Below are 24,399 nucleotides of genomic sequence, written 5' to 3'. Positions count from 1 at the left end.
GCCTAAGGCTACGTTCACACTGCAGGGCTTAATGCTCAATTCCGATTTTTTTGAAAAATTCCGATTTTTTTTCTTGCAAGGCCGTTTACATTTCCAATTAAATGTAAACTTTTGTGATCTCCTGTGTGAACGTGAAATGACCCAGAAGTGACCGGCATGCGCAGAAGAGTACTCAACAGTGAATGATGTCACTCGTTGTTTGCAGAAGTAGCTAACGTTGACAATGGATGTCAACAGTGTTGTCAACAGCGGAGCTCTTTTTGCATTATTACATTTATTTTCACAAAGGAGCCAGCTTAATTACAATCTTCTCATTTTAAGAAGGCATCGGAGCCGAGATCGTCTGTACCCACTGTTGTGGAATGGGGATGTGTATGTGCTCGGGCTGCACCCGTGTGTGTCTAAAAGATAGGAGAGAGCGTGCAGCGCAGTAGGGAATGAGGGTGGCAGTGTGGGCACGCATTCCTGTTCTGTGTTAAGGAGGAAGGAGGACGGTAATAAAAGAAGGCTTCCCCCAGATTAAATGCTATGGACTCTTTATTAACCCGCTCTGGAGAATCTGAGGGTCCGAATGGGGAAGTGAACCCCGGAGGAGGATCAGCCTTCTGTCCCCCGCGCTTCTGACCAATGTCGGAAAGGGAAAAAGTAATCGCGGGGAAGGTTCAGCACCACGCTCGGCCATTTCGCTGGAAGTTTTATCAAAAACCGCCCGGTTGCAATAAGAGGCCTCAAGTTTGGCCTGAATAGAGCTGTCACCCCAAATATTAATTCAATCGGTGACTTTGCTTCCCTTCCACTGACTGGTCTCAGCAGCATCGTCCACCATGGTTGATGTTTATGTTCTCGTTCCCGCCTACTTCAGAATCATGACTTTTGTAAGCGTATCAATGACGTACGAGTCGGATTCATGTGGCCTGGTCGTTCAGACGGAGGTCGCATTTCAAAAGATCAGATACGTATCAGATTCAGGACCACATACCCAAGTTCAGACTGTCATGAAAAAATCAGACACAGGTCGCATAGGGGCAAGAAAATCAGATTTGGGTCGTTTCAGCCTGCAGTGTGAACGTAGCCTAACATTAGCAGTGCAACAAAAATGGCGAATGGTGAATGTTGGAGCTATGCAGCTGTACAGCTTTGATCCAGACTCCAGCTCAGAGGAGGAAAACAAAGACATTTGTGAATCTATTTGTCTGACATTGGATGATCAGAATGAGGCCAAGCAGGGAGGCTGTTGGCCACCCATCGTATTTTCTATATAACCAATGGAAAATGTTTCTTTCTTTCAAATAAAGAAATACTCAAAAATGCAATTATAAGTTTCATTTTCCTTAAACACAGAATGTCCTCCATCATGAAAAAAAGAATTATTATTATCGGAGTGGGCCTTCAAAGAGAACCATTTAGCCTTTGGATCAGGTGAACATCAAGTCTTCATCTGTGGAACGGTCATACTGGCTGTGATTAAACATCTATCCTGCTGCTTTGTCCGGTTATTGTTTTGTTAGCTGCAGGAAAGGTCCACCACCCCTGTCACACGTGGATAAAGATGTAGAATCCAGAGTTAACTTTAAGAGGTAAATGTTGTGTGTATGTTTTGTGAAACTTTTTACCAACACAGTTGTACTCCTGGTAGTCTGATGCTTACGGTATTTTTAGTGTACTCTTTTCAGCAGGAACACTGGTGTACTTTTGAATCCATCAGTGTGTGAGATTATCTAAGAGCTTCTTATGTTGATAAAACATAACATGTGGTCAAGACGTCTTTTAGTCTGCGTGTTCCTCCGCCCTAACAGCTCTGCTAAATTAGATAGCATTAGGGCCTGCTCTGCAGCGTAATTACAAATAATGAGAATGGAAAAATTGACTTGATGCAGAATGATTGTGTGTTAACATATTTGCCTCTTGTGGAAAGCATACATCCTCGTGCTTGACTACAATACCACTTCTTTGTGGGGAGAGGGGCAGTTTATCCCTTAAGTGCTGATTGAGGGAAAATAAGTATAATGTGTCATATTGCTGTTTATTTACCAAACCCATTTTCTCCTTCTATTTTGCTCTTATCAGATGGAGAAGCTGCCCTCTAATTCTGCCATTCAGGAACTTAAAGGAATCATGGTAATGGGACTTTCAAGCCATGTTTTACTATTTCAACTTTCTCCGTTCTTTCATGTCAACAGACTTTTTGATGTTCTCTGAACACACAAATGGATTTATTCAAATAATGTGATCACTTTGAATGTGAAGTTAGTGAGACTCTGGACTTTTAACATCTGTTTTTAACATATAAAAAGATGGCGGATGAATACGAAGGAAGAGGATGCTCAGTTTTAGTTATGAAGTGAAGAGGAGCGACCTCCTCTGCAGGTGTTTGATATCCTGTCTGTGCTGTTTTGCTCTACCAGGAGAACTTTAGTAAAAGCCCAAACATCCCTGGGCCAAAGCCTGTTCAGTCTTCCTCAAATGATGAAGAAGAATTGTATAAAATCCTGCTAAGAAGACGAGATGCTCTGGAATCCTGACCAAGTGCCAGTAAGTTCCACATTCCTCCCTTTCTGCATGGACATCTGCAGGTTTGTGGTTGTTTCCTATGCGACGTACATACCAGGAACGTGACACGCTGAACACGGGTTGTTGAAGGTGGTTTTGGTATAATATGTTCACACTTGATTGTCAGTACCCAAAACTATTGCATGTAGGTACAGTTAGAAGAGGATTGGTGTGAAATGTCAAAGCGGTACAAATCTAGTGATTCTTGTTCTGGGTTTTTCTTTCACAGCTTTATTCTGATACATGAAAGACTTGTATAATTACAACGGAGCATAAACCATAATTATTCAGTTCTCTGTTATGATCAGTTTTTAAATGCTCTTCTGTTATCAGACACGGTTGTGTTTTTCACATACCTGACATGTTTCGATGGACGTCTTCCGTCTTTGTCAGAGTGAAGAAAACGGAAGACGTCTGTCGAAACATGTCAGGTATGTGAAAAACACAACTGTGACTGACAACAGAAGAACCAAGACGTTCTTAACACAAGACACAATGAACTTCATTGAAGTAGTTTGCAAACGGTTGGCACTTCCATGAATTAAATAGGACGCAATCTGAATTCCTGATTGGTTAAAGTTCATCTGGTTTGTCTTTCATCACGCATCTAAGGCCACGCGGTCATAGCAAGTTGTGTAGCTACTCATGAATATGAGAGTTTCGAACCCGGAAGCCCAAAATGCGCATTTACACAAATGTCCGTACTGCTGATATGAACGTAGCTTTACAGAGAAACCCATACTGAGAATGTTGTCTTCTTAGCAGCAGAACAGATATTTCTATACCTACCAGAACCTTCTGAGATACTAACCTGAAACTGTCATTTTGCAGATCTACACCTCCGGCGTAGCAGATGTCCTCCGGCTGGAAGTAATTTTCCAACAATCTAGAAATCCTTTCATACTTTTATTCCAGTTATATATCCGTGGGTTAGGAATAATTTGTAATATAATTTCAGAAAAATTAGTAAAAAGAGATTTTAATGCTTGTGGATATGAAGGGAAACCAAGGCCTCCACGCTGATCATCCGATGATGGAGACTTATTGGCTATTCTTTTTATTTAGATTGTTACTAACTTCCTGAAAATTGAAGTTTATTCTAAATGTTTTAATCAAGAGTTCTTACGATACCAAATTAAGAAATGAACCAAAATCCAGCAGGTGACATGCCATTCCGACAGCAACAATCCTTCATTTTCTGGGTTCAACACATTCACATTGAACCAGTTTGCTGTCAGAAAATAAAGGAAACATCCAGCCGTGGTATCTGCCTCTCTCTATTTTTTTTCTGCATTTTTTGTTTCTTTCAGTAATTCATAATGCTATGTAATGAAATCACGGACACATAAAGTTTTACTGATATTATTAATAATAATTATGAACTGATTCAAACAAACTCTGCTTGATTTTTTTTTTTCTTTGTGACTGGAAGATTTTTATTATTATTAATGAGCAATAATGCAACAGCAGTGCAGCCTCATCAGGTATCTATACCTGTCAGTCTTTAAATAAAGATACAATTGTGTCATCATTGTGTTGCAGAGCAACTGAGCGGTATTGTCCAGGATGTTTGTGCACATGTTGTAACATTCTCAGATCTTCAGAGGCTCCAGACTCAAAACCACCATTAGGGTTTATTTTTTGCTAACAAATGCAGTTATTGAGTAGATGACTGCCTATGGTTGCATTCCTCACACCAGACTTAAAACCTTAACCAGGAGAGCCAGAGGGATGTTTTAGGTTGCACCTCTGAGGAAAGTGATGTTCTGTTTGCTTGAGGGTTTTTTTATAGTGTGGCCTTTGACAAACAGCGGTGCGCGGTTGGTGCCGACTGCTCAGCCAAAACTATGGTGGCCCTGAAGGGAAAGAACACCAAACAAATCAACTCAAAAACAATTTAAAGATCATGATAACTTTAAAATTAAAATATATAAACGTGACATTTTCAAAATCAAAGCAAAATTCTTTAAACCAAAACACAATTTTGGTAAAGAAAAATGGTATGAAATACAAAATTAAACATTTAGTTAAACCAAAGTAATTTCCAGAAATGAAATGTTAAAAAATGAAACAGGACAGAAACACAATAAGACCCCAAAAAGGGTCATGTTACTTCCTAATCATTTGTTATGCTTTTTTAATTGTTGTGGTCTTTATTGTGTTTTGGCATTGAGTGGCGTGACTTCCGGGCCGCCGTACAAACCAGTGCAGAAGCAGACCAAAACTTTAAGCTTGCTGCCTCCTCTTCCTCATCCTCAGCGATGTAACTGATGGTTGATCTCATTTCCACCTTAAGCTCATGATAAATGTGCTGCTTTTTAAAAGGGATTTCTCTGATTGAATGCACAGCACTTTAAATCTTCTCATTAAAGCCAAAATGTCTGACATTCTAGAGGAGCTAAGAATGAGGGTGAGGTGCACTTCCGCGCTCTTTCCAGGCACCATAGTTGAGATTTGAAAATGTCAACAGAGAATCACAGAGCAGCAAGTGTTTACACAAATGACAGATTGCAGACGGCGGCGTCTCCTCTAACCTTCACTGCAGGACGCGCGGCGGGCATCAAACTGGGAAAGGGAATTCCTGCTGAACCCTGTTTGCTCTTCAATCACGGCGTCATTTCGGCTCCAGATGTGGCCTCAGCAACAAACATTCAGCCACCAACAGGTTTGTCAAGCCCTGATTCATGTTGATGTGATGCATGCACACCGTTGTGTTGCATTTCTGCACCTTTATTTCAATGAATTAAATTTCCCTCTCCTCATTCTGGTAGTTTTATCACTAGTAAAACAATTAATGATTTTACATCAGGGCAGATGGAGACTTTGCAGATTTCAAGTATTTTAGTGAGTCCAAAGAGCAGCTCCGCCAAGCTGTTTGGTTACAGTGTCACTGTCTGCAGCTGAATTTGCCCCAAAGCCACGCTCAGGGGTGGTTCTTGTAGGTGAGGAGCCGAGGATCAGCCTGCGCCTTTTCATGTGCTGCTGATTGAACCAGAATGGCGGCCATCCTTTGTGTTGTTTTGTTGTCCCGACACCTGCCCACATTTCCCAGACACTTCCTCACGCCGAGCAGTGAAACGTGAGAGCTGTGAACTGTGGCCGATGTCTGTCACCCATTGTGTGGCTCTGTTAATTAAAGCTTTATGCTTCATTTAGCACTGAGGTGCAATTTCCACCTACCCCCCCCTCCCTCACATCAGAGGAAATGTCAGAGGGACTCAGTCTGAGCTCTGAAGCGGGTTTACGGCAGCAGCCTTTAGGACTTCTTCCAGCCGGTGCTTCCTTCCTGGAGCTGCAGAGGAAGCCGCACTAAACTCATTTAGAGGCAGATTGTGTTCACTAATCGCAGGCGAGGAGCATTTTCACGGCAGCAGCAGCATGGTGATGTGGGGGTTTGTCCGGGATGATATGGTGTCCGTCTACAGTCAGAGGAAGAGGACGGCAGAAAGCCTTTGTATTGATTTGTGCCGCTGCCTCCTCATATCCTCCATGTCTAATCAGGCTCTTCTCACCAAGGCCGTCGGAGTGCAGCTCAATAATCGGTCGCCTCTGGATTTTCTCTTTCTTATTCCTTCCTCGGCTCTGCTGAGGCGGCCAGACTCACTGACTCTAATTATCAGATGGTACACTTGTCATGATCGAGGCAAAACACAATTACACAAACCATGTTGAGCCCCTTTCTTCTCCAGACCTCTCCTCCACCCTCAGCCTCCGTCTCAGCCGCCCAGCACAATGTCAGGTTTTGTTATTTTTGTGTTTTTGCCCCACCAGGGACCAGCAATTAGTGAGGTCCTTTGGGTGTGTGGAGGAAACACTTCATTCGACCTGTTTTGTTAGTCATTTTATTTATTTTCTCCGTCGCTGTAATTGCTCGTTGGGGGGCCGCAGGGGCACCGCTGCTTTGTGTCCAGCCTCCATTTGTCTTCACGCGTTTCATTGATTAAAGGTTGTCTTCGCTCGCTGACATTTTACGCCAACAGCAGACGAGAAGGCAAACGCTACGGGAGGAATTAGCAAGCGGACAGTCGACATTTGTTCGGATGTTTAAGGACACAGGACTCCCGTTTAAAAGGAAACAACTGTTTAACCATCAGCCATGGTAAAAGGGCATCTTGTTGAAATTGTGAGGCGCTCACTAAAACGGTTGTGCCTGGAAAAACCAGGTGTTGACCTAAGACATGTCTGTGTGTAGCAGCATGTGTGCGGCTTCCTGTTTGAAGCACTTCCGTTTGACTTCATCCAAAAAGTGAGCAGTCCTCTGGAGCTGTTTGAAGGACATTAAGCTAACAAGATTATTTCTAAAAAAAAAAGTCATCAGATTACTCTGGCCCCCCTGATTTCTTAAACTCAGTATTTCTCTTGTCTGAAAAAAGACATTTGAGGAAAAAGAATGGAGAATCTGTCATTGATGATGCTGTTCTGTTGGACTTTAAAAAAAAAAATGCGTTTGTCGTGAGCATGCAGATACAGAATTCAACAAGGGGCCATTGATGTGCACATGGAAGCAGCTGCCTGTGTCAAAAAATAAATAAAAACAGACAATTTTTGAGAAAAAAAGCATCTAAATGAGGTAAAAATGTATATTTAAAATAAACCAACATTTTCCACTCTGAAAATAAAATTTAATAAAAGTCTGTGAAGATATCTTAGGACCGGCACACAGCCACAGCGCTTTAAATCAGTTCTATCAGTTAACCAGGAGTTTGACTTTTGAATGAAATGAATCAAAAAGCCTCACACTGTTAAAGGTGAAAATGTGTTCATCTCTTTCAGAGGGGCGGATGTTTTGTAAAACCTGAGCTGATTTAAAGTAGGGATGCCAAAATACTAGACTGAAACAAAAATGTTTGTTTCACCATTGAGCTGAATGCTGAACATAAGGAATCGTTGCATCCCTACGGTAAACATGTGTTAATGTTGAGAGTTTCCAACACAAGTGTTGAGCTAAGTTCAAGAAGAATTTATTATTTTGTTTTTTTCACGTTTGGAAAAAACCAACTAAAAGGTTCATTTTTATTCTTCTTTGCTTGTAAGCAAATTTAAAGAAAAAGGATTTTGATTTTGTTGTAAAACACAAATCACATATAGAACCAAAATAAATAAAAGCATGATCAAGATTTGAACTGAATTGTGGGGAAAAGTGACTCTTAATGTGTCATCTCATGTGTTAAAGCATGAACATACAAACACACGCGTGTAGACACACACCAGACAACAAATCCAAGAGAAAACTTCAATTATTGCTGTCATTTTTGTCTTTGACCAAATAGTTTTCCTGTGACTGAATCAGCCTGAACTGAACAGAAGAGTCGATTGTGTGTAGATTTAACCTTGGGACCTAAGCTGTAGAAGAACAGGAGTTGCAGAACCTTCACGGGAAAATCACAGTTATTCACTCTCTGTCTCAGCAGCTGATGCATGGAAGGCAGAAGCCCAGGTTTCCGCTTAAGCTTTTCTTTTTTTTGCCAAGAAGTCATGAAAGTTAGTATTTCTAAATGAGAGCTATGCTTCGTAGATCACAATTCAGTAATTGAAAGCATTGTTATGTCTTTCATTTTTGTCTTGAATGTGTTTTAATGCGCATTTGCTTAACCCTCCAAAAGTTTCATCGCCAAGGTTTTTGGCTATTTTCCCTCTTCTGACCTCTTTTCCTAAAACGAGAAAAGGCCAGTAAGCTCCTCAAATGAGGAAGCAAGAAAACCTAAGACAGCCTGATATAAAGAAAAACCTACACACTGAAAAAACTGAACCCTGAGAATAGCATAAAAGATCCGTCTTTTAAGAAAAAGTGTCTTATTTTCTGTCTTGCAAGAAAAATAATCTCATAAGAAAGTTTTTCAATAGCAAAATAATCTTAGTTCTTGGCAGAATGCTTTCCTTAAAATGAGAATTCTTGGTAAGAGAACATTTCTTACCTCATTCAGATTTTTTTTTGTCTTTTTAAAGAAAATCTGTCAATGGAGTAAAAAAGTTTGACTTATGACTTTTCTGCAGTGCAGAATTCTTGAAGCTTCAGTTCTTTTTCTTCTCCTTTCTTCTAGCTACTTTTTGTGGAACATCCTTAAAACAATAACACCAAACCGTACGCTGACCTCCGTTTCCTTTCTGCTCCACTCCAGCTTTCCTCCTGCTAATTTAACCCTTGTGCTATCTTAGATGACCCCCCCTTCCATTGACATGTTCTCCCCACCATGACAAAGGTGGATAAAGGTGGAAAGATTTCATGTAATCCATGGACACCAGTGAAGATCACAAATCATTGAAGAAAAAAGGTTCAGAGCACTGTCTAGTGGGTCTAGATGACCCAACTCCCAATGGTAAAGTGCCTAGGATAGAACAAGGGTTAAGGAGGAACTTCTCATCCTGCTCATTTAAGGAGGAAATCTACATCTCAGTCTGTTTTCATCAAACGGATGCTTTTGAAACAAAAGCATGAAGAGCTTCCGAGAAGATGAAGAAACGTCATTTCACAGTAAATGTGAAATGACATAAACACAATGAACATAAATCCAAGTATGAATAAGTTCTCGTGTAAAAAACTCTGCCCTGTGCTGATGGGTACAGCTGTTATTATATAAGAAACTGAATCCTGCTGACACTAATCACAGTTTTGCTTCTCCAGATGTTGAAGAGGGTTTTGGTTATTTTCTTACTTTCCTTTTTCATCTCCTTTCTTCAATTTGAGCAAAAATGTGTTTTTGTTAAAACATCTAATGCTGCAAAATCACAGAACAGCTTTTTTCTTTAAACATATATAGAATAACAGCCCAAACTTTGCTTTGCTGTTGAAGTCCTTAACTTAGCAAAACTCATATCTAGAAGTGAAATGTTATTGTTTTATCAAATAACTCCTTCTCTTCTGTCAGAAAATCTGTAACACTTCAGAAGGATTATTCCTGAAGACCTTCCTTAGGTTTCTCTCTGTTGCACCAAATAAATGACTCTAAAAACAGAAAATGCTCAGCTTTATTTTGAAAATGCATCTTTTCACGTATGGATGAGTGTCTAAAGCCAGTATTGGTTTACTGAGGTTCTGGTTGCAGCCTCAGCCCAGCAGGAGGAGCTCTTCTGGAACCATTTTTTTAAACTTTAAACTTTCTCTGAGATGTCATGATAGGGGTCAGGGGGTGGGGCTGACCAGTCATGACGTTCAGCCCGTCAGGGGCCGGTTTGTTCGTCCCTGACTCCCGTAAAGCCCTGCCTGGCAGAGGGTATATTTATTCATATTCTTTCTTCCATCACTTAAATGTTTTGAATGCATTCGTTACTGAATCTATACGATCTGGTTGTTCTTTTCATTGGATTTTAGCTTGCTGTCACAAAGGAGAACCAAGAGTTGCACATAATCTGCATTTTTTTATTCATTTTTTATTCTACAATACAGAAGCAGCCTGCCATTTAAATGAAATGAAATAGTATGTTCCTTGAAACATGTTCTTTGATAAAAATAAAAAAAAACACCAAGAGAACTTGCAGAACGGAGCGTGCTCTGAAGAGCTGCGGTCACACGCAGCAGAGCCGACCTCCAGCCCTGCATCTTCATTGTACTTTGCTCTGCACAGGATCACAAAGGTTCACAAGAGCGTCTGTGTGTGGAGAACATTTGCGGAGGTGAGTAATTCCGACATAAGAGCAGCTCTGTTTTTGCATAAGAAAGCACAGCAGCTCACAATATGAGCTTTATGCTGCAAAGGTGAAGTGGAAATTCTTCTGAGGGCCGTGTTTGGCCACAGCCTCCCTCTGAATGGTTTCAGGTTCATTTATTTTATCTCAAATTATATTTTTACCATGTTATATTATAACAAAGAATTTAAAGCAATGTAGATCGCCTCTTAATGTGACAAAAAAGGACCAAATGCTGAAAGATGTTCCAGGATTTCCTCAGACTGGAGTGTCTCCGCTGTGGAGGACGGCTCCTGGGAATGGAGGCGAGTGTTTGTCCTTGTTCGCTGTCGGTAAGACAGAAAAAAAAAAAAAGCTGCAGTGAAAGACTATTCCGCTGAAAAACTGTCACCATGAAGATGGGAAGGGATGCACATGCAGGGTGAGCGTGGCCGCCGCCTGAAGGCAGACATGCGCTCATCTCTCATCGACTCTCCTGTCCCTGCCTGCCCGCCTCTATAGAAACCAGGGATGGAGAAGCATTTGTCCTTGTGTGTAATTAGGCAGCCAATTAACAGATTCAAGGTAGGGGGTTTTCATTCTTATGTGCTCACAGGCAAATACACATTTGTATGATTTCTTACACAGCCTCCTTTCAAATGCAGCTCTCAGGGAGAGATGTGTGCTTTCAAGCGCCCACCGTCCTGCCTCTCTCCCCCTGGCTTTGTCTGCCCGCTCTTTCTCTGGGCAGCTAGAAAAAGAAGGAAGAGAGAGGAAGAAAAACCCACCGAGGATTCCCCGTTGGGCCAGCTCTTCTTCTAATGAAATCAGTCGGTTGTATTTGGTCATTCTCTCAGCACCGTGCAGACCTCCCAGTTTGATGTAGTCCAGGCCCAGACCCACAGCCTGAGGGGGGGAAAGCAGCTGTGAACCTGTGTCTCCACTGAATCTCTGTTAACGAAACCGAACAGCAACCCCATAAAAACTGTCATGATTCCTGTCGGGCCAAGGTGCAACAACTTTCACTCCCCTCAAGATGGAGAGCTTCACTTCCTGCTTCAATTCTTCACATCCTCTAGAGCAGTGTTTTTCAACCAGTGTGCCGCGGCACACAAGTGTGCCGTGGGAAATTGCCCTCATTAACTGATCTAAAAGCAATTACCATCTCCATGATTTCAGCTCTCTGTTCATCCAAACAGGCCCTGATAAAACACTGAGGAGTTAGGAATATAAAAGATCATAAAATACTTTTTCTTTGCGTTTATTTTATTTTATTAAAGACATTTTGATAAGAATGACGGTACCGCGATTCAGCTGCACCTTCGGCTGTATTTTGGAAAAGTCCCGCCCCTTTAACTGTCTCCACCAATCATTCTTGAAGGCTTAATCACATGTCATCAGTCTGACCAATCAGAAGTGGTTAAAGTCTTCACTTCCTTGTCCCGATTTAGCTCGTAAAGTCTCTCAGTTCCAACAAAAATACCAGCTAAAGCTCGTCTTTAGCGGTGTAGCTTTCCACAGAATCCGGTATCAGACCGTGGAACAAGTGAACAAAACACTGAAGCTCCGAAAACCGATCTCCGGCCGTTTTATGCACTACATCTCCCATGATGCATTGGGTTGTGAGAGTGACAGCGCACAAGGAGATCTGTTGTTAAACGTCTTGAATCCAACGAACACACAAACTGTTTTTAAATCTTCTAACTTATCTTTTATTGCATCTTTTAGAGAAAAAAACAGCTGCAGTTTCCAGCTTTTTCTGTAACAATTATCTCAAAAATGCATGTGAGATTGTGGAGGGGCTGTAGATCAATACAGACTATGAGTTTCTCCTTTTTTTTTAATTTTTGGATGCTGGTGTGCCGCGGGATTTTTTTTAAGGTTAAAGTGTGCCGTGGCTCAGAAAAGGTTGAAAAACACTGATCTAGAGATGAGATGACACTGAGCTCAAACATGACACACTTTTCCTCACTGTAAACATTTCAAAGTGGTATTTTTTTTATTATTTAGCAATTTTCTATCTTTTTGAAGGTCCAAAGCGTTTTTCAGTCGCAGCCCCGTTCACCCACTCACACACACATTACACACGCTACTGGAGGTTCCTGCTGACTAACACTGGCCTCAACCTTCCACCTGAGGCAAGGTGGGGTTCAGTGTCTTGCCCAAGGACACTTCAACACAAAGCGGGAACTGAACCTGCGATGTTCCGATCATGGGTTGACCGCTCTACCTTCACCACGAGTCAAAAAAATCAGTAAAGAAACAAAAGATGCAAAATTTACCAAATCTGACAGAGAGGCGTCACTGCAGGGCTCACTCTCTGTCACCCCCAGCATCACTGAACCTGCAAGACACACACACACACACACACAAACACACACATTAAAAAGTTGTCTGAGGCACAGACTTAAGACGGCTGCTGAGGCCTCACTGCAGCTGTGAAAACAGAGATCTTTAAGCACGTTGAATGATGCCACTACTGCATTAAAATGGGCGTGGTCAAAAACAGCACTCTTTCAGACATGCTCTGTTGGGGCTGTGTATAAGAACTGGACTGAGTGACCCCTCCCTCTGGCATTCCAAACAGGAAGTTCTTGCTTGGTTCAAGAAACCAAAACCCACAGACATCTATAGAGAAATAAACAGCTGTTACTCAGTCATTCTACTGGTCAGAACAACCATTCTTGATCTGACGCCTTTTTAACATCTTCTTGATGATCTAATTTTCATGATATTTTTTCTGTTGTGAAAGTTATTCAAGCTATAGACTGACCAATCAGATGCCTCAATGAAAGTAGGTGGTCCCCACTGGCCACCACGCCCAGCATTCGAAATGTTTGAAAGACAGATTTCGTATGGCCCACTTTCAGCGAAAGGGGTGTGGACTTCCAACAAGCTCACTACTGATTGATAAAAGTGGTTGCCATAGAAACAATGACTGACTAATTTAGACCAATCGCTGCTTACTGACGTAATCTGGCTCTATGGCGGCATCCACATCATTAAAGAAATGGCGACTGATTCGACTTTATTTCATTGGAACCAGAAGTAAACCATGTTCTGTCTGACATCACTCCAGTTCTCTGATACAGTCAGACGGGGGTGCTAAGCAGGGTTGTAAACAATCTGCTGTGAAAAAAAAGGGGCGTGAGGCAATAAGAAAGAATTTGTGGTTAAACTTTATCTATTATATGTTCAGTAGCTCATCTAGTACATCAGAGATATTTTCCAAAATGTACTCTTTTACCAACATCACCTAACTAACAACGCTCTTTGAAGTGTAACTCCTTAACCGTTTATACGATCGACTTAGAATCAAATGATTCGGATGTGGAGTTAGTGACTTTGCACCGCCATGCAATACATTACAAATGTAAGTAGTGGGGAAAGAACCCAACTCCCAATGTTAAAGTGCCTGGGATAGCACAAGGGTAACACGTGTTTTCCTGATGGTGGGGGCTTTTTAGTGTAACCCTTGTGCTATCCTAGGCCCTTTACCATTGGGAATTGGGTCATCTAGACCCACTAGACAGAGCTCTGAACCTTTTTTCTTCAATGATTTGTGATCTTCACTGGTGTCCATGGATTACATGAAATCTTTCCACCTTTATCCACCTTTGTCATGGTAGGGAGAACACGGCAATGTGAGGGTGGGGTCATCTAAGATAGCACAAGGGTTAACACAGCAATAGAAATGTAAAATATTTAATAATGTGGTCTAAAACCAGACTAACACTCCCTTAAAGAACCACTCCAATGAAAATGGTGTTTTTGTTGTTTTTAAGATGTTCTTATGGCATTTTTCTGACGATGATGGACATATGTAAAGAAAATAAAGCTTAAAACTGAATTCCTGAATATTTATTTATTCAGATATTTCTGAATCAGGAGCAGACAAAATATGTCATTTAAAAAAAGAGCTTTTTTTTATGTAAAAAATACACTGGATGAGCCACAAGCTCCCTGCTCTGCTCCATTCTGATCATCCACTGTCAGACAAATTGATCCATATATGGCTTTGTTTTCCTCATTTGAGCTGGAATCTGGATCTAAACAGAACCGATGGATGGTAACAATATTGCTCGCCATTTTAGTTGCAGCGCTAACGTTAGTTTGGGAGTGTAAGGGCTTGTAAGCAAGCAGGAGAGAGGGCAAAAAGATAGGTGATGGGAAGCTGTGGCAGGGTTGCTTTATGCCTAGAGTACAGCCCACAACTCAGAGGTGAATTTCTGCTGAACTCCTGCTGCTCTGCAGAAACTATGTCCTAGGAAGAGACACATATGTTTGGATTTTTTCTAAAAAAACGGCATAATCAGAATGAAGAGACCACTGGGAATGCTTTGGCAATAGTTTAAAATATGATCAGAGTGGGACTCTAACAGATTGTATTGACTTGAAACATTTCCTGGTTTTACACTGATCAAGCACACGTCCCTCCTCCTTTACTTAGCTGCTTGCTCTGCAGGATCTGAAAGCTGCAAAGGAGAAGAAGAATCTCAGAAAAACTGTTGGGTTCTCGTACCAGGATGTGATGCGATGCGGATCAGGTCGCTGATTGTGGTTTCATTGACGAGCTTCAAAATGTGTCTTTTCCCTCCTGCAGGAAGCTGGGACACGTTTGTGACCTCAGAGAGCAGAGAACATTTGTTTCCAACTGCATTGCTGAGCTTCTGCCACTGCTCCTTGTCCTATCAAACAGAACAGCCTTCATATATACTCAGAGAATGAAGTATGCGTTATTTCACAATATTATTTTACATCCTAACTTATTGGAAAGCTGCATAAATGTCTCTGAACTTACCTCCCCCCTAAATGGGTCAATTAAAGTCACCACAGCTGGATGTTTGTGGAGGAGGGTTTGGTACAAGTCCACTAACTCATCTGGAGACTTCAAAACTCCTGCTGCGACTTCATACTTCCCTTTGGACTGAGAGAAACAGCGTGAACTCTTCTGCTGCTCTGTCAGCATTCTGTCTGTGAGTCCACATCCTGCAGCTGAAGCCATGTAACCCTGAGAGTGTTTTCCTCGCCTTACATGGTCCAGGAGCTTGTGCGCTGCACAGTTGAGAGCTAAATGAGCGTCTGTCCCCAGCTGGAGCTGAAGGTTTGAGCAGGCCTCTGTGATGAGATCCAGAGGCTGCTCAGGGCGCTCGAAGCTCACGGCCGGCGCTCCTCTGTCACATTCAATAGCCTGGACAGCCTTGAAGCAAACACAGCTCCTCTTATCAACATTTCTGCCATGTTATTTTACTCATTCCACCATGATAAATGTCCCTAAACGGATCTATTGAAAACAACTCTAGACTTTACTTAAACAACAATACTAAGTATGTCTTTATTAAAAATGTGATGAGGCCATTGCAGCATGTTTAGAAGCTAAATGTGACACATTTTCATGTCATTTATGCTTATTCTGGAGGACAATGACCCAGATGAGTTTTTATGATCAGCAGAAAGAAGATGAGGGTGACGAAGGGCAAGTGCTGACTGCTTTTATAGGAGCATTCATCTGCCACGATCAGGCATTCAGCGTTCCTCTATAGAAGCAAAATCCACTGATAGTTTTTACAATACAGCCATTAGTTAAGAAATCTAAGCAACATATACATTTCAGCTCCATTGAGCAGCAGTGTCCCTCACCCCAGCTTTCATTGTCATCATTATTCTCATCATCTCCTTCTGTAGCTTGAGGGTCGTGGTGACGATCTGATGGGAAAAAAATCCACACTTTACTTTGTTTTTTTGTTTTAATGCTGAAACTATTAAAATGTAGAAGGTCCCACAACAGCAGAGACAGGCACAGAAACCATGAGCATAGCAGCAGTGCACACATAAAACAAAAAACAAGAAGAAACTCAGATCTACTTATGATTACTTGTTTGACTCCCTGTCCTGGTTTGGGGACAAGGATGACTTCTTCCAGGAGGTTGAGTTTTCCTGGAGAAGTCCTCCCACAGCAGATCAGGGTTACTAAGGAGACGGGGATGTGGAACCTATCCTGGTCCTTAAGAAAGCAGGAAGCAAGCGTTGAGAACTACCCATTAATGCTGCCTTAATGAGAATAGCTCCACACCTGACAGCTCTTCAAGGCTGCGATGTGATGATAGAGGGGGATTTGCTGAAGTTCAGCCCCAGCTTTGGCTACAGCCAGCGACACTGAACCAATAGCTGTGCTCCCATGCAGAACTGGCTCCAGTGGCTCCGCTGGGGTTTCTACAATGTTGTTCTTTTTGCCTATAAAACACATTTTTAAAAGATACCCACGTCAGGAATACTTGAAATCATCCGTCTGTGCATTTTAAGAACCCAGCTAATGTTGGACGAAGGCGGGTGCACCCTGAACAGGTCTGTTGCAGGACCACACAACCACACCTTCGAGTCATCACTTCACCTATAGAGCATGTCTTTGGATTGTGGGAGGAAATCTCACACATCCATGAGGAGATCTCCATACAGACAGAACCCAGCTGTGATGTAACCCTTGGGCTATCCTAGGCACTTTACCATTGGGAGTTGGGTCATCTAGACCCACTAGACAGTGCTCTGAACCTTTTTTCTTCAATGATTTGTGATCTTTACTGGTGTCCATGGATTACATGAAATCTTTCCACCTTTATCCACCTTTGTCATGGTAGGGAGAACACGTCAATGGAAGGGGGGGGGTCATCTAAGATAGCACAAGGATTAAACCAGGGTCTTCCTGCTGTGAGAAAAGAGTGCTGACCACTGCTCCACCGTGCCGCCCAATGATTAATACCTTTTAGTTAATATAGATTGTATAAATAATACAGACAAGTATTTATTTATTACATTAGAGTTGGCAGAGAAAGGATGACAGGTGTTAGTCTCAGCAGGAAACGGGAGTTCTGATGGAAGCACTCTCCACCTGAAGTAGAAAATAACTTTTTAAAAAAGGCTGCTTTATGTCACGTTTCCTTCCAAAAACCTTCTAAAGACATGTTTAACAGGAAAAATATGTTTTGACAAATAAAAACATCTAAAATTGTTTCACACACAGGTTTTTTCTTGACTTGAACCCAAAAGAAAAATGGAAAAACCCATCATTAAACTCAAGCTTAGACAAAAACAAAAGCTGCAGACTTTGCAGGCCTCGTCAAGTGAGTTAATCATTTAAATGCATGGCAGCACAATTAAAAGAATACTTTTGGCAAGAAAAAGTCTCCTTTGTCTAAAAAAGACTGCAGCATGACTGACTTTCACAAAACGGCAACTGGAAAAAAACACAAGTGGAGATTTGTCAGAGTTACATCACAACAGGGTGTTTGACTAAAACTAAACCCAGAATGAACACAGACACACCTTCAACCATTGGTAAGCATGGTGGTGGAGGGGTGAGCATGTGGGCTCTGTTTGCAGTCAAGACAAAGGTGATGAACTGTGGTAATTCCTGAAGACAAAACCTTGTGACCCAACATTAACATTGTCCTCCTACCTTTATCTCTGATCTTCTTGTCTTTGTCTTGTGTAGGTGGAGGTAAAGGGCTGGACTCTTCATCCATCCTGGGTGAATGGACCTTCTTCTTCACCTCCATCTCCTCCAGGCAGCGAGTCATGAAGAAATGACTACATATTTGCACAATATTACAACACAAAACAGGTTTCAGACTCTTAAAGTCACCTTCCGATTAACTTTGACCTGTTGTCAAATTGTTTCTAGTGGTCTTTTAGCCATTATTATGGTGTTTTTAGTTTTCCAAGGACAATATTTTCTTCCAAAATTTTCAGCAAAAATTCATCTTGAGTTGTGGGCGGGACCGCTGGCGTGGAGCAACCCCGTCTCCACTAGCCGTCACCCATCAGTTTATGTTCTCTCCTACTAGCTTAGAGCTCACACCCCCCACCCATCATCAGTACAACAAAAATGGCAAAGCAAAATTGGAGCTTTCAGGTCGTATAGTTTAGATCCAGATTCCAGCTCAGATCAGGAAAACAAAATTTCATGGATGTATTTGTCTGACTGGATGATCAGAATGCTCCCATGGTTTCCTCATGTTTCAGTTTTTTTATTGTTATTGTTTTATTTTCTGACACCAAGCCTGGTCTTCTGCATTTTGCGTCCTCCATCTCTCGTTCCTGACAAGCGTCTACATCTCAGATAAACTGCATTTTTTTATCTGTTCCTGATTCACCACAATTTGAATTACAACATCCTCAGAAATGTCATTTTGATCTTAATTTTCTTAATAAATGTTCTTTATTATTGGAAAAAAAATGCCACAAGAACATGTTAACAACATAATTTTCTAAAATTCTAAAGTCTAATGGAAACTTTCAGTTGGTCATAGATTATGAGAGACGCTTTGTGACACAGTGAAGTGTAACATCTGAACATGGATAAATACAGGTTTTATTATTACGTTTTTGAATTGATCTGAAAGTCTCCACTTTGACTTCATGCAAAATCTACCTGAGCATTTTGTCGACCTCTGACTGGTCACACGGGTTTCTGTCCTTCAGCATGTTGCTGAGAGGGCCGTTGATGCACTGTGCTGCAGTCCTCACGTGCTCAGTCCTCTCCTCCTCATCATCAGTGTCAGATGAAGTCCTCTCTGGATCCAGACAGCAGGAGACAGCAGCTGAAGAAATGCTCTAAACACACAGACGGAGGAGCTTCTTCAAAAAGTAGATGTCAAGATTTTAGGCCGCACAACGACTCACAATCCAGAAACCATTCTGACCACACGTTTGATAAAGAACGAGCAGGTTCTGAGAGATGAAGTGTCTCATTTTGACCTTCTTGAGATCCTCACAAAGAAGAAGACGAAAAAAAAAAAAAGTCTTTATTTATGCCAAAGGAAATTCAACAGTGGCAAGCATCTTTTATTTAGTCTTTACCTATTTTTAAAACAGAAACAGTTTACAGTGTCTTACAGTGAAAAAATCATCACATTTACACAAACTTTTTTGTGCAGTTTCAGGTTGTGAAATTATTGTGTAAAATATTGAAAAATATCTATAAACAATAAAAGTTGGTGTTGTACTAAAAATATAGATATCAAGTATTGGCAGATTTTAGAAAACCTTTGAAAAGGCCCCAGACTACCTAGAGTCCCCCTATGACATTTTTTTATATAAAAAGGTTCCCAGAGGTGTTTCATTTATGATTCTCAAGTTTCTAACCAAAATTCCACAACCTAAATGTCTCAAAAAGCCATATTTCATGTTTATCTAAAAGCCTCGTTTTCCAAAATCTCCTCCACATGGGCGTGGCCATTGGCGCTGAGTTGAGGAGCTCCGCCCTCGATCCCCTCCTCTTTCTCGCGTGTCTTGCATGAGTGAAGAGCTTGACACAAGCGGGTGGGGGGGGGGCACAAATGACTCTGACTGACAGTCTCTATTCTCACAAGTTTCTCTTTAGCAATGAAGAAACTGTGGAAAGTGACATATTTTTGGTTCCACATCAACACTTTTTGGACAAAAATGGATGTGTGTACCAGACCCTGCTGTTTCATACAATTACACACCAAAAGATATTGATAAGAATGTGAAAAATGCTTTGAATTGCGTTATAATGTAGGCTATATTGCAGCAGCAAGCGGCACTGGCTGTGGCTCAGTATTGATTTGATGCTAGCACATGCAGAATGTTGAATTCACTCTCACAGGAAATAAAATAAAAAAATAAAATGCCAGAGAGAAAGTTAATATTCATAGTAATTTTCCAAATACTAATTCATTAAATTCCTTGCCCGCCCATGTGGCGAAGTGTCCTTGGGCAAGACACTGAACCCCACGGTGGAAGGTAGGTGCCAGTGTTTGGCAGCAGAGCCACCATCAGTGTGTGAATGTGTGTGTGAGTGAGTTTGTGACTGTAAAGCGCTTTGGGGCTTTGGGGAAGGTAGAAAATTGCTTTACAAGTATACGCCATTTAGCTTTTGTTTTTATTTTTACCCCCTCTGGTTTGCCTTCAAACCCGGTCAGAGAGAGAACACAAATGCGGAGAACCCCTTTGGGACTTTAACTTTAAGTTTTATTTCAAATGCATGTGGCCAACAACAAAATCCAGCCTTGGATGCACTTAGAATCTGTGTTATGCAGCAATGTGCCATCTTCTCTTCTCCTGCACCCGAGCTCATGTACACGCTGGACAGGGCAGATCAGGCAGCTTGCCTAATGCACATGTGCCGTCTTGACATCACAACACCTCACTAATTCAAACCAAGTGTCTTTGCAACAGTCTGATTGACATCCATTTAAAAGGAGAAATACTCAGAAATGCAAAATTAAACAATTTTTATTATTATATTTGTTCCCTTTCATAAGAAAAATGTCTCACTTACATGTCCAAAACTCAAATAAAACGATTTTCACTGGAGGGGGAGTTTAAGACGTTTTTTAACCTTAACCCTTGTGCTATCCTAGGCACTTTAACATTGGGAGTTGGGTCATCTAGACCCACTAGACAGTGCTCTGAACCTTTTTTCTTCAATGATTTGTGATCTTCACTGGTGTCCATGGATTACATGAAATCTTTCCACCTTTATCCACCTTTGTCATGGTAGGAATACGTCAATGTAAGGGTGGGGTCATCTAAGAAAGCACAAGGGTTAAAAACTGATGCATTTGGTATTGGAACAGTTGGACCATTCTGTGTGAGACTTTTGGTAGATCATGTGGGAAACCACTGGTTGCAGCCAGGTTTCAATAGCACCCTTTCTGTTGTAAGAAACCGGTCTCTTGACCAATGTGTGAATGTGATGGGCCATGTCTTTTACCTTTTCTGTGTTTCGAACAACACAGAAGACCTCTGCCTCGATACAAAGTTGTCCTTTGGCGTTATAGACCTCCCGTCCTTTGAGTCTACTGATCCTTGGTGGAGCGGAGCGCTTGTCAAAGTAATCTGCCTGAAAAAGAAGCTGATGGTTAAACCTGTGACTTCCTAAGGAAGTTCAAATATTAAAGTCTTTTAGTTTATTCATGAGCAAACATTAAAGAACAAACCAGACGGAGCAATGCTCAGCTAAAAACAAAACAAATACAAAAACCAAAGGCTTCAGTTAGCATGATAAATGTTGGAGTCTGTGGCAGCATTTGGAGAAGAACAAGACAATTTGATTGAAAAGTTACCAGAAAGAATGGTTTTGTAGCTGAGTTTCCATCATAACATTGAAAGGATAGGTCTCCCCCTTCCCCTCCCCATTGCTGAGAGCTCGGAGCATGTGACCCACTCAGCGTATTTCATTTATAAGTCATAAGTAATCTCTTTTTCCAACTGCTTTTTTTTGTCTGCTCCTGATTCACAATGATCTGCAAAAAGCAATAATCAGAAATTTTATGTTATGCTTAATTTTCTTCATATATGTCCTCCACCATCAGGAAAATGCCACAAGAAGATGTTAAAAATACAATTTTCAAATGTGTTTGTGTTTCTAAAAATTCAGCTCATTTTTAGGAACTTGAAACAAACTTAAAATTCATCGACAACAAAAAGAGAAAATATTTTAGGGTGTTTTTTTTTTTTATCTTCAGACTATTTACTGTTTTGCTGTTTAAAACAATAGTTTGGTCGGTATCCTGTCATATACCCGAGTTTCTGGGCGTTTCATGAAAAAATAATACTCACAATTCAATAGAAAGACCTCAAAGTAAAGCTATTTATTGCACTACATTTGAAACCAGCTGTTCCCACCACTGATGGGGACTGACCATTGACTGACCATTGACTGACCATTGACTGACCATTGACTGACCATTGACTGACCATTGACTGACCATTGACTGACCATTGACTGTATATGAGAGCTGGACTAAGTGAGTGAGACGTCACTCATTGAAAATACTTTCAAACTAAATGAAGTCCATTCGGTTGCCATTTTTTGGGAGTGGGATACGGTGGTCGCCATGTTGGAGACAGATGACACCAGAAAGCAGAGCATTTATATGGCAACCACTAAAGCCAATCAGGAGTGAGCTTGTTAGAAGCTCACCCCTACCACTTGAAAGCAGGCTACACAAAATCTTTCAAATGTTTTGAACGTCTGATGTGAGACCACATTCTTTTACTGAGGCATCTGATTGGTCAGTTTATAACATCAATAAGATTTTGGATTTTTGGGGGGCCAGCAGCTACTTCTTGTTTGAAATGCCAGGAAGGAGATGTTGCCTTGTCCAATTCTCACAAGCGGTACGGTACAGTCAGTCGGGTCCGGTCTGGTTCAGACTGGTCCAGACACTTCAGGTGAGGGTCACGGCGCATGCGGTGTGAAGCTAACAACAACAACAATGGAGCTCATCCAGCAACTTGGTTATCGGCACTTTGTTTTTTACTAGTCTTGTTGTTTGAGAGAAGACTGCGGGTAGCATGGAGGAATACAGTCGCTTTTTTGGAGCTTTCTTTTGTCGTACTGACCAACCAGTCAGCAAGTTTCGGCAATAGTTCCGCCCTAACCGGTCTGTTCCACTTTTCTATGGACCTACAACCAATGAGGAGCCTAAAGTTGTACAGTTATAGAAGAAATGCTCAAAATGCCAGACAGGACCACAATGGACAGCACAGTGAAAATGAGGCATGATGGGACTGGCTCACCAAGTAACCTCATACCGGTAGTTACTTGGTGATTAGATTTGGTTCCGGTTACTTTTGCTATCGAACTTGATTCAAACAGGAAGTCAAGTTTGAAAAGTCACGTGGAGCTCGACTCTTACATATGTTTACAGTGAGGTAATACAGCTTAGAAAACTCGTGTCTTTCTCCCTCACACTTTCCTTCAAGATTGTGTTGTGTTCAGGAACAATCCGTCGCTTGGAGCTAAGTCTCTTAGGGGTTTACTGTAGGAGGATCTTCTGTTTTTTTTTTTTTTCTTTATTTGTTCCACTCAGCAATGACAAGCACATTTCTAAAAATAATAAGAGAAAGCCCGCAGCGGCAGTGATGGGTGCGGGGCGCGGCGTCCTACCAGGAAGCCGTGAAGGTCTCGCGGCTGCCGCCGGAAGAGCTCGTCCAGAGCCGCCTCCAGCTCCTGCGGGACTCCGCTCTGCCGGTAAAACTCCGCCGCTGCTCCTCTCAGCTCCTCCAGGTCCCGCTCCTCCTCCGCCCGCAGGCTGCTCGAGGAGCCTCTGTGAGACATTTAGGAGCCGACACACACGCACTGCACTGCTTCTGTTGTCCGTTGTCATGGCAGCGGAGTGTTTAAGGAACGCGCAGGCCGCAGGAAATCTGAGGATCAAATTCTTCAAAGATAAAAACAAGAAAAGAAAAAGAAAAATCGTCAACAGCTGGTACTTTTGTTTTTTTTATGTAGCCTCTTTTTTTGATGTGCCTTTTTTGGTTCTCTTTGGCAAATTCATTTGTATTTCCAGCTATGAAAAACCTAAAATTATTGATACTTTTGCTAAATTAAGGTAATTTGAGAGTCGTCTGATGCATATTTGCATCAATGGGTGTCAAGGGGTTAAACAGTATGTTGTAATATAATCCAAAATGTGATGTCCAGAGGAGGTTAACGGTATAGCTATAGCCATGACTTCTGTCAAAACGACTGATGACATGTAAAGTACACAAGCCCAGACTGAGGAGTCAGCACGTTTTGATCTCTTGTTGTCATAAAAGCGATTTCCTCATAAAACAGGCACCTTCTTCAGTCTTTATTATGGCCTCAACTGAATGAAAACAATCCTACATTTGTGGGAGGTTGTGGGCCAGAAACCTCCTCTCAAACGATGAAATCCTAATTGCAACAGCGTGTTCACAATACTGATGACTTCTATCCTGGTTTCCTGAGACATTTGAATGTTGTCGTCATTGCGAAAATCGTTGTGTATTCAGAGAATGCAGGCATTCACTGACTTTGTGAGTGTGTGGATCGTCAATTGTCACAGAAATCTCTCCGCAGACATCCTCACTCTGCTCTGTTCCGATGCGTGGAGCTAAAAAGGCCAGCTCACGCTGAAAAAGTATTTAAATCTTTTCTCATTCCGATTCAGTTGAACATGCAGGGCCGGCCCTCAGCTGTGAGCAACGCCGAGAAAAAAAAATCAACCCGTATTGACCATCCACACCTTCACACGCACTCTTTTTCTTCTTGTTTTTTTGTGAAGACCTTAACCTCGGCGCGTTTCATTGTGCGTTGTGTCAACCTATTAGCAGGCTGTGAAAGGACCCACAAACATCCAGCTAAAGCGCTGATACCCACAAGGCCACACGGGTCGACAGAATTCCTGCGATTAGAAGTGTCTGTCAACAACAATCACAGGAGCAAATGAAAGAACAAGCTCACAAAGGCAAAAG

General features: G+C 41.6%; 2 protein-coding genes across 7 annotated transcripts in view; one reads left to right on the top strand and one right to left on the bottom strand.

Moving 5' to 3' along the window:
• Nucleotides 1-3,813, top strand: part of shtn1 (shootin 1) — a 43,540-nt gene extending 39,727 nt beyond the window's left edge. For 2 of the 3 annotated variants that reach the window (XM_011484069.4, XM_011484070.4), the window contains exons 14-16: nucleotides 2,068-2,118; nucleotides 2,406-2,532; nucleotides 3,382-3,813. In XM_011484069.4, coding sequence (XP_011482371.1) covers nucleotides 2,068-2,118; nucleotides 2,406-2,522 — 168 coding nt within the window. In that variant the 3' untranslated portion in view covers nucleotides 2,523-2,532; nucleotides 3,382-3,813. Of the gene's footprint in view, nucleotides 1-1,508; nucleotides 1,578-2,067; nucleotides 2,119-2,405; nucleotides 2,533-3,381 lie in introns of those variants that run through there. The other variant, XR_002874798.2, reaches the window with a different exon arrangement.
• A 6,073-nt stretch (nucleotides 3,814-9,886) lies between these two features.
• eno4 (enolase 4) lies at nucleotides 9,887-23,382 on the bottom strand. 4 transcript variants are annotated; one of them, XM_078932289.1, is made up of 13 exons: nucleotides 23,069-23,382; nucleotides 20,888-21,016; nucleotides 18,581-18,762; nucleotides 17,606-17,736; nucleotides 16,226-16,386; nucleotides 16,028-16,156; nucleotides 15,793-15,858; nucleotides 15,188-15,352; nucleotides 14,954-15,079; nucleotides 14,675-14,840; nucleotides 12,435-12,496; nucleotides 10,941-11,103; nucleotides 9,887-10,668 (listed from the first exon to the last, which is right to left on the bottom strand). In XM_078932289.1, exons 1-13 carry the CDS (start codon nucleotides 23,237-23,239, stop codon nucleotides 10,637-10,639), a joined length of 1,683 nt encoding a protein of 560 aa, XP_078788415.1. In that variant the 5' UTR covers nucleotides 23,240-23,382; the 3' UTR covers nucleotides 9,887-10,636. The 4 variants fall into 4 exon arrangements, with proteins under 4 accessions (XP_078788415.1, XP_023819466.1, XP_078788417.1 ...); XM_023963698.2 differs by having other exon boundaries at nucleotides 9,887-10,499; XM_078932291.1 differs by having other exon boundaries at nucleotides 10,941-11,058.
• Nucleotides 23,383-24,399: the final 1,017 nt, after the last annotated feature.

This window comes from Oryzias latipes, chromosome 15 (genome assembly GCF_053564925.1).
Source record: "Oryzias latipes strain Hd-rR chromosome 15, Olatipes_Hd-rR_3.1".
Taxonomy (NCBI): Eukaryota; Metazoa; Chordata; class Actinopteri; order Beloniformes; family Adrianichthyidae; genus Oryzias; species Oryzias latipes.
This window is presented reverse-complemented; position numbering and strand designations above follow the sequence as displayed.

Excerpts from the sequence above, each read along its gene's own strand:
- eno4 (XM_023963698.2), bottom strand. The coding sequence starts at position 23,239 with ATGTCTCACAGAGGCTCCTCGAGCAGCCTGCGGGCGGAGGAGGAGCGG. Across the intron at positions 15,080-15,187 it reads CGCACAAGCTCCTGGACCAT|TCCAAAGGGAAGTATGAAGT; the intron begins GTAAGGCGAGGA and ends TGTTTCTCTCAG. Across the intron at positions 12,497-14,674 it reads CCGCATCGCATCACATCCTG|GTTCAGTGATGCTGGGGGTG; the intron begins GTACGAGAACCC and ends TGTGTCTTGCAG.